Raw genomic sequence first — 10,051 nt, forward strand, 5'->3', positions numbered from 1 at the left:
TTCCTCCGAAAGCATTTCTACCGGCAATTAAGAAAGAAGCAGATATGTAACAGTAGGTTGTTTGTTTAATTTCTGTTACATTAGGTTGTTTGTTTAATTTCTGTTACATTAGGTTGTTTGTTTAATTTATGTTACAATAGGTAATTTGTTTAATTTCTGTTACACTAGGTTGTAATTTCTTTATATTTCTGCACCATTTACTTAGATTTTGACCTTGGGAATTGAGGGGGGGGGGCTTAGGAGCCGAACGCTGTACAGGCAAACTCCTTTCTATTTTGTGAATTGGGTGGGCGTAGACTCTTTTTAGGTGAAGGGAAGCTTGCCCCTCTCGAGAACTTGTAAGAACAATCTCTTACTGTTCTCTACATTCCTAAAGGACAAGTACAATGACACAATGGATCAGGTTTTAGGTAGACAAGTACAATGACACAACGGATCAGGTTTTAGTTAGACAAGTATAATGACACAATGGCTCAGATTTTAGGTAGACAACTACAATGACACAGTGGATCAGGTTTTAGATAGACAAGTACAATGACACAACGGATCAGGTTTTAGTTAGACAAGTACAATGACACAATGGCTCAGATTTTAGGTAGACAACTACAATGACACAATGGATCAGGTTTTAGATAGACAAGTACAATGACACAATGGATCAGGTTTTAGGAAGACAAGTACAATGACACAACGGATCAGGTTTTAGGTAGACAAGTACAATGACACAACGGATCAGGTTTTAGTTAGACAAGTACAATGACACAATGGCTCAGATTTTAGGTAGACAACTACAATGACACAATGGATCAGGTTTTAGGTAGACAAGTACAATGACACAATGGATCAGGTTTTAGGTAGACAAGTGCAATGACATAATGGATTAGGTTTTAAGTGGATTGATAATTTATATCACGTGATATTTGTGCTTCATAGTGACCTCAGACTAAAAAGTATTAGCTAGGTTCGAGCTCATGTGATATTGGCTGTCATGAATTTACTCTAAATGAAATATTAGGCAACACACAAAACTAATTTTCTTCCCTGTAACGTTAAATTATGACCGTTTCCAGCTAGTGCTGTTTTCCACCTAAGTGTTTTTTTATTTAAAAACCAGGGGTCAGTGGAGTATCTAAGCCTAAGACCTGGAAAGGAGACTAATTCTTATGACTATGTATGTACATGTCATATCAATATCAAAATATTACTAATTATTAGTGGAGGCAGAATATTTACACGAATATCCGACTCCTAATGTCAACAGTGATGGATAGAATGATTATTTGTTGATTAACTTAATTTAAAAATTATCTATCTGAAGACTATAGCATGCCATAAGAAAAAATATTTCCTTTATATTAGCGCGTAGAAATAAAGAAAATACATTTTACATCACTGGTGTAGGCATTCTTAAGCGTATTATTAAGAATATTTGATTTATAAAGGGTACAAATTAAGTGTCGTTATAGTTACACGACTTACTGTGAAAGTAGACGCCCCCTGTTGGGCAAGTGGCATGATACGTTTGGCAATAATAAACCTTTTCGAATACGACATTATAAGGGGTGCCTTTCTTCATTGCAAATTTAACTTGTAAAAGTTTTTTTTTTTTTGTTACGGAGTACAAAGCTACACAACGGAGTATTAGCGTTGTGCCCACCACGGGTATCGAAACCCAGTTTTTTGCGTTATAAGCTTTTAGACTTACCGCTCAGCCACTGGACTGCAGGTGCGATAGTAGAACGATCTTTAAAGAATATAACTACAAAAAAGATTTTAACTTTTAGAATTAATTGATTTTGAAAAGTAAACTTTTAGTTTTCTTAATATTAATGTAATGATTACAATATTCTAAATTTGGACATTCTTTGATTTTATCTTCGTTGTAATGTAACCCCAACCTAAGTATTTTTTTAATAAATAGATATAAACAGAGATCAATTTGTCTGATTTAGAACATGTCTATTATCTGTTTACTTATCTTAAAAGGTTTGTCCACCAAGAAAAGTCAGACGACCGTCAGTCAACCTTAGCAAACAGTTACTTTTTCTTTTACCGTAAAAAATGATAAATTTTTATCGCTCAAACTATCTAAAATAACGTAATATCACCTAAAGATAATTATTTTTATTTCCTGAAAACGAATCTATTGCTTTTAAAATAGATAATTTTTCTGTGGTTTGTTTGTTGTTCAGCGCAAAGCTGCACAATGAGGTTTTCAGCGTTATAAGTCTTTAGACTTACAGCAGAGCATGTGGAGGGCAGTTTTCTGTGAATGAACTTTTCTTTGTATGACTTAATGTTTTCTATTTATCTTTACAAAAGTACAAATTAGCTTATGTTAAGCACTATTACTTCATATTATAAAAAGATGTAACATTTTTAGTTCCTATCATATAAGTTAGTACATTTATATAAAGCGCAATAATATAAATAAGAATGTTACTTTTATACGATTCATACATATTCTAGATTCCAGATAATAAACTTATTTTAGTAAAAAAAGAAAGAAAACAAAGACATCAAAATAAGCGACCTAACCTCATTTTTATTTTTGGCATTTTCAACCATACAGAACTGAAACATCCAAAATTCTGGACATTTTTTCACAACAATGGAGTACAGTCAACAGTTCTCTTCTACTGCACTTGGATTAAACTGCAGTAGTGTTAAATCATTTCGTAATCAAACACGTTAAGGACTTGAGTTCACGCTTATAACGCACCCACAGCTTTAAGTGCGGAAAATATTTTGTGGCATCGCACCGATTCGAGCCCGGGTCGCCAGCTCAGGCTAACTCATTGCTAGAAAAGACTGCGTATGAAGGGGTTTTTTAGTACAACGGTAAAGTTCAGCTAATTATAACTAATAACAAAAAAAAAGATAAGTTCGTCATTTCGCTATAAAAATTGAAGCATTTAATTATAGGCGATTTTGTTTTAGTTTTGCACTGCGCAAACCATGAAATTATTCTTTGTTTAGTTCTATGACTGAGTCATTTAAAAACACTAAACACACACTCAAACCGGAGGAGGGGGGGGAGACTTTACTTGATAATATCTTCAAAGGATCGACAAAATGCTGAACATTTTAAATAATAAAATAAAAGAGTTTAACTTTGTTTTTGGTTTTTTATACAATACTTTATTTTAATCCTTCTGTTTAGAGTGGAATGAAATGAAAAACTTTTGCCCAAAACTGATTGTTGAGAGAGAAACTTATTTTTTCTTTATCTAGCATCTTCTAAAAGGACTGAAAAAAAAAGCGATACCCTAAAATGAATTTACTATAGTCCCAAGCAGTCGAGATAAGATCCCACCCTCAACAGCAATTTTTTCTAATCAAAATCAAGCCTGGCTTTGATATATATATATAAAAAAGCATCGCAGATACTTTTGTTTACAGAGAGTCGACCTTCTTTGAAAATTTATTACAATAGAGAAAACAGAAAAAAATTAACGTTTTATTTCGAACTGTACCAGTTGACCATGACAGCGAAAATATTCACAAATTGAATTTCTAATTTCTGTACTGCAATTCTGTACCATTAAAAGTTTCCACCGGAGAATCTAAAAACAAATTCTAAATCAGAATCTGTCTTCAAGAAAGTTGGCACGATGTCTTAGTTTATTCTAAAAATAGCGTCACTATAAAAGAAGTTAAGTAACAGAATGTCGTTTTATAAATTGACACTTGAATACTTTCAACAAATCTGTTTGTTTTTTAACGTTTTTTTTGTAAACATGCACATAAAAAGCATTTTAAACATTAAAGAGAGAGAGAGGTTTATGTTCTTTTTTCTCCAAAAAGTGTGCCTTTCTCACCGATTTCGTATTACAACCTCTTCCATAGTCGCACAAACTCCAATCAAGAATTAAATTTTTGGAATGAGAGGACTAGATCAGTGGCTCCCTACCTTTTTCCACCTAAGAAACAGCTAGTTCCAATCCCAAAATTAACTTTTTAAAGTACTCGTAAATTACATTGTAAACAATATATTTCAGTAGCTATACCTTGTAACACGTCTTGTGAACTGTCTGAAATCTTCCTGTGGACCAAAGGTTGGGAACCATTGGATTATATAACAACCAATCAAACACCTAAACAAACAGGTGACGAATCAAGGGCAACTTTAAGCACAATACGTAATATGTAAGCACAGTAGAATGGATATATAGAAATTAAACTCAAAAAACGTAACTCAAGATAGGACTAATTATTATAAGTGAGTTATTTTTCCCGATATCATTTTCCTAACCTCTTTTTAGTTTGCAGTAAAATTCGGTGATATTCAGTCTAAAGCTTTGTTTTTTCGAATCGTATGTTAATAAAACACTTAGCTACATAAAGATAAAAAACAATGAAAGCATTTTTACAGAAGAAAAAAATTCAGAGCTCCAATTTGTTCTTATTTTGTAACTAATTATCTTGGAAAAGGCAGTAATCCAATTAAGTAATCAGGAATTCTTAGGATTTTAAAAAGATTAAATTAGAATACATCTTTTCGTAGAAGACCATGAAAATTAAAAGAGAGTATCTTCATCATCTTTTTTAAGTCGACCATCTTTAGCATCCTTAATGGCTCCCCAGAGATCAAAAATAAAGTCTTCGCTAAATCCAAAAGCTTCCAGATCAGATTCTTCCACAGCAATGGCAAAGTCTGCAGGATTGTTGATTTTATGGCCTTGTTCCCAGATGCGGGTGGCTGTCAAGGAGGATATATAGTTTCATTACATTTCAGCACTTGCTGGAATACGAAGTCAAATATTAATCTGGAAGGAACATTTACTACTAAAGCGCCATTAAATGTTGTTTTTCACAGAGATTGAATTGGATAGGCCATTTTATTTATGGTCGTCTTAGCTTCGTCAATATCCAGGGTAAATGAAATACATGAATTATAAAACCTTTTACAATGCTATTACAGTTTGGCAATAAATAATTCATTTACGGGTAGTGGCAAAAAAAAAGAAGAAGGAAACAACAATGGGCGTTGGGCCTTGCAGTTCGAATTAATGCACGGACATCACGATCTTGAAATATACACTTTCGCCCACTGTTACCCTTTGCTGATGATGTCTTTCCCTCGGAGTTCCTTGCCGACATCACCTTTGACACCGTTGTTCGTGAAATGTCAGCAAGTTAGCTGTCTCTATCACTGAAGCTCCCGCCAAACGCGCCCCAACAATCACCCCTCTTTCAAAGTCAGAGGTCTCCTCTTGCAGCTATGCTAGCCGTGATTATAGGCAACCAGGCCTGTCCAACATTTTTATACATGACCCTATGCGTGTTGGGATGTTATTTACTTAAATAATTAATCGACGAGCCGCACCTGTGTGGTAACCTCTGCATTGTGTATACTTGTTGTCCCTCATTTAACCAGGCGTTTCCATATTTTTTGTCCATTACCTGTAAGTCTGTTAATATTAATCACAATACAAGATTGAACTTTGTTTAATAACGGAAATTGTTAATTTGATTAAAAATGTTTCGTTTAGATAAAAAATGTGTACATGGTGAAGCAAGTAAAAAGCTGACAAGGCAGGATTCTATATATTCGATACACTTAATACAAAAAAATCTGCACTTTCTAAATATTTCATTTGGTTGTAACATGACCTTAAACAACATTTTTAGTAAATAACCTTAAAAACAGTGTTTATGAGTGATCTTAAGATACAATGTCTGGTGAATGAACAAAAACGCAACAGTTCAAACATGAACAGAATCTAAATGAAGTAACAAAACTATACAATCTCGACAAATAATGAGTGAAAGATTTTTGTAAACCAATAAGCATTTACTAATAACTTGACCACTAGGGTACTTTAACAGCCCGAATCTCTAGACTACAAAGTGTCAAACTGGAGAAAATCTTACCTAACTCTGAGTCGTTTATTCCCATGTATGTCTCAAGCAGACTGTTAATTTTCTCTACAGCTGTATTGACGACATCATCAGGCTAAACAAAAAATAAGAACATTAGCAAGTGTTTCATTGTTTTCTTTCAATTAAACACTTAGTTATGTACCCTGCCGTTTTGAAACTGGTAATTTCAGGTACGAGTTATCAAAATTAAAACGCTAAATTGTTATGGGCATTATTGAAACACATTTATAAAGGAATCAATAGCTATTGTTATTATGGATGTTACTCGATGTAGTCAAAATTAGTTATCGTTTTTGATGTCACTGGCTGGAACTTGAAAGTTATTGTCATGTATCCGCCATTTCATAGAGCTTAAAACTATTGTTGTTGTGGATGTCATTTGATGGAGTTTAAAGCTGTTTATGTCGATGTTATTTGGAGTAGTCTAAAGTTATTAACATTGTTAATATCACTTGATAGAGTCTAAAGTTGTTGTTGTGGATGTCATTTGGAATAGTCTAAGGTTATTGAAATTGTTAATATCACTTGATAGAGCTGTTGTTGTTGTGGATGTCATTTGATGGAGGGTAAAACTTTTGTTTTCGTGGATGTCATTTGATAGAAACTAAAACTGTTTTTGTTGTGAATGTCATTTGATGGAGTCAAACTGTTTTTGTTGTGGATGTCATTTGATGGAGTCTAAAACTGTTGTTGTTGGGGATGTCATTTGATAGAAACTAAAACTGTTGTTGTTGGGGATGTCATTTGATGGAGACTAAAACTGTTGTTGTTGGGGATGTCATTTGATAGAAACTAAAACTGTTGTTGTTGGGGATGTCATTTGATGGAGACTAAAACTGTTGTTGTTGGGGATGTCATTTGATGGAGACTAAAACTGTTGTTGTTGGGGGTGTCATTTGATGAATACTAAAACTGTTGTTGTTGGGGATGTCATTTGATGTTGCTGTTGTTTTAGTGCAAACAAAATTTCCACGAAATAACAAAAAGTATAAAATAAATGCATCATTCTTTTACGATGATGTCATTAGAGAGCGCTAAGTCAGAGACCCCACAACTCATCAACTGCCTCCTAGGTAGCCCTTTACAAACAAATGTTAACTAAAGTTATCAAACTAATTTACTAATCAACATTTAGCAGTAAAATTATTTGACGATCATAAGTCATTCAGCGAATCACGTTTTCTCAAAGTTACTAGTATTAATTACTCAAGACTCTCCAGTTTATCTACCTATAAGTTCTGATTATTAACGTAATACGTTAATTAGGCTTAGTGAACACCTATTTACTGTTGTCTTAACACACCCAAAAGTAAACTGTTTTAACATCATATGTTGAATCAACTTATAAGTTTATGGCTAAGCTCCCTAAGAAGAAATCCAAGTATTTTTATATATTTCAAATAAACTTTCTCCGCATGTTTATTCTTATAATTACATTTACTGTCAACTTAACGCGTATAACGTATTCTTACCGCCTCTTCCACGGTCGCAGGTCCTTTCGAACGCAACCTCAAGGTTTCCTTACCGGATCCGTAAGATTTTTTTCCACTTCCACCTGGGCCTGCCCTAGGTCCTATATGAGCTGTTGAAAACAATAACACCAACTCAATAATAATTTAACAAACAAAATAGTAATGCGGTTAAGATATCTTTGTAGGATTACTGACAAACAAATAAGCATTATGGCTTGAAGTATTACTTTTTATGAGTAAAACTAACACACATATTTTAAATAAGCTTTTCTTCAATGAGTATTCGCATTTTGTATTTATGGTAAAGCTACTAAGGGTATCTGCCGCCACTTTTAGTTTTGAACTACTGACCAGAGGGAAGGTCAACCAGTCAGAAACACCCTATTATCTACTATACAAGGTAGGGGATTGACTTCCGCTCTTATAACTAACCCACAGCTTAAAGTGCTGTGAATATTTAGTGGTATCGCACGGTTTCGAAACCCAGAGTTCTACCAGTGGGCAACTGGTGAATTTCGTTTTTACTTGCACCTAGCTGTGACCTTACAATATTAAACCTTAACTTTGAACTGCTGGCCAAGGGAATGACAACCAGTAAGTAACACCCGCTATCAACATGGCTACTCTTGAGTGAGTAGCAAAATTGACTGTTATTTTTACATATTGAATGGCATATCACGGTTTCGAACCTTGGACATTCCCTTCCGTAGCCCTAGCGAAGAAAATAGAGATGCGTGATTATAAGAGGAAAAAAACATCTCTTCCAAACAAAAACTTACAGAAACCAGCTCTTAGTGGTTCAACAAGGCGAAGTGTAAAGATAGAACCCTTAGGAATATTCTTCAATGCTCGGGCGACCTCGAAGTGGCGACATCCTACCATGTTTTGGCCGTTGATCTTTTCCACGTGGTCTCCCACCTAGAAGAGTTACGAGAAAAAAAAAGTATTCTCAAGTTTACATTTATTTACAGTTTCAAAACTGTCAAGACTAACAAGAGTGAAACTAGTTTTACAGCAATCTGAAAATTACACGAAAAATCGATTTTTAGATCAATCTGAGCTTCAAAATCACTGCTTCGAATTGATATTTTTATCCAAATAATTTTAACTTTATCAGCTATTACAGATAGCTTTTCATTCAAAACCCGTCCCTAATTTTAAGGTGATATGATATGTTATAGGGAATGCAATTAGTGGACAGCACCCCAAAATAAATCTGGAATACTCTAATCGAATAATGGGATACAACTGTCTCTATTATAACGCATTCAAGATCCCAAAGTACAGAGCGCAATTTTGCAGCAACCGGACGCGAATCATGGACTCTGGATTTCACATTCAGGCACATTCAACCGTTAGACCACGCGCAGCCCTCTGCTGAAAAAACAGTAAATTTACAGGGACGGACGCAAGGCTGAGTAAAGTATCAGTAAATTTACAGGGATCGGACGCAAGGCTGAGAAGAGTATCAGTAAATTTACAGGGACGGACGCAAGGCTGAGAAGAGTATCAGTAAATTTACGGGTGCGGACGCAAGGCTGAGAAGAGTATCAGTAAATTTACGGGTGCGGACGCAAGGCTGAGAAAACTATTAATAAATTTACAGGGACGGACGCAAGGCTGAGAGAAGTATCAGTAAATTTACAGGGACGGACGCAAGGCTGAGAAAAGTGTTAGCAAATTTACAGGGACGGACGCAAGGCTGAGAAAACTATCAGTAAATTTACAGGGACGGACGCAAGGCTGAGAAAAGTGTTAGTAAATTCAAGAATGGCGTTAATGGGTAAAGCGAAGAGGATATTCCTCCTAGCGGTCATCAAGTGGCCGCCAAATTTTAGTAAACATTTAAAAAAATGTACAAACAAATTGTAATAAATTCAATAATCATCATGCTTTATAAAAAAATTATAGATCACAGGAGATCTAATTCGGACCTGGGATGGTGGAAGGTTGTTTAATTTTTTTATTTTATTTTATTCTAGTAACCACATCCAACGGCTTAAAAATACTCACTTGCCTCCCCTTCCTTCCAACAGTGAAAATCTTGAACTATCTCTGTGTATATGTAGTATATGTTCACATTCTTACCTGAATAAAGTTGAATAACCGGCATGTTCACATTCTTACCTGAATAAAGTTGGATAACCGGTATTTTCACATTCTTACCTGAATAAAGTTGGATAACTGGTATGTTCACATTCTTACCTGAATAAAGTTGGATAACCGGTATGTTCACATTATTACCTGAATAAAGTTGGATAACCGGTATTTTCACATTCTTACCTGAATAAAGTTGGATAACTGGTATGTTCACATTCTTACCTGAATAAAGTTGGATAACCGGTATGTTCACATTATTACCTGAATAAAGTTGGATAATCGGTATGTTCACATTATTACCTGAATAAAGTTGGATAACTGGTATGTTCACATTCTTACCTGAATAAAGTTGGTCAACCGGTATGTTCACATTCTTATCTGAATAAAGTTGGACAACCGGTATGTTCACATTATTACCTGAATAAAGTTGGACAACCGGTATGTTCACATTCTTACCTGAATAAATTTGGAAAACCGGCATGTTCACATTCTTACCTGAATAAAGTTGGATAACCGGTATGTTCACATTCTTACCTGAATAAAGTTGGATAACCGGTATGTTCACATTCTTACCTGAATAAAGTTGGATAACC

At 34.6% G+C, this 10,051-nt stretch overlaps 1 protein-coding gene across 1 annotated transcript in view; it reads right to left on the reverse strand.

Moving 5' to 3' along the window:
- Positions 1-2,525: 2,525 nt before the first annotated feature.
- Positions 2,526-10,051, reverse strand: part of LOC106473697 (PDZ domain-containing protein GIPC1-like) — an 8,911-nt gene continuing 1,385 nt past the window's right edge. Inside the window, exons 2-5 of the mRNA XM_013934375.2 lie at positions 8,138-8,276; positions 7,359-7,468; positions 5,878-5,959; positions 2,526-4,702 (exon numbers count right to left, since the gene is read on the reverse strand). Of these exons, the coding sequence (XP_013789829.2) occupies positions 4,521-4,702; positions 5,878-5,959; positions 7,359-7,468; positions 8,138-8,276 (513 nt within the window). The 3' untranslated portion in view covers positions 2,526-4,520. The remainder of the gene's footprint in view (positions 4,703-5,877; positions 5,960-7,358; positions 7,469-8,137; positions 8,277-10,051) is intronic.

This window comes from Limulus polyphemus, unplaced genomic scaffold (genome assembly GCF_000517525.1).
Source record: "Limulus polyphemus unplaced genomic scaffold, Limulus_polyphemus-2.1.2 Scaffold6415, whole genome shotgun sequence".
Taxonomy (NCBI): domain Eukaryota; kingdom Metazoa; phylum Arthropoda; class Merostomata; order Xiphosura; family Limulidae; genus Limulus; species Limulus polyphemus.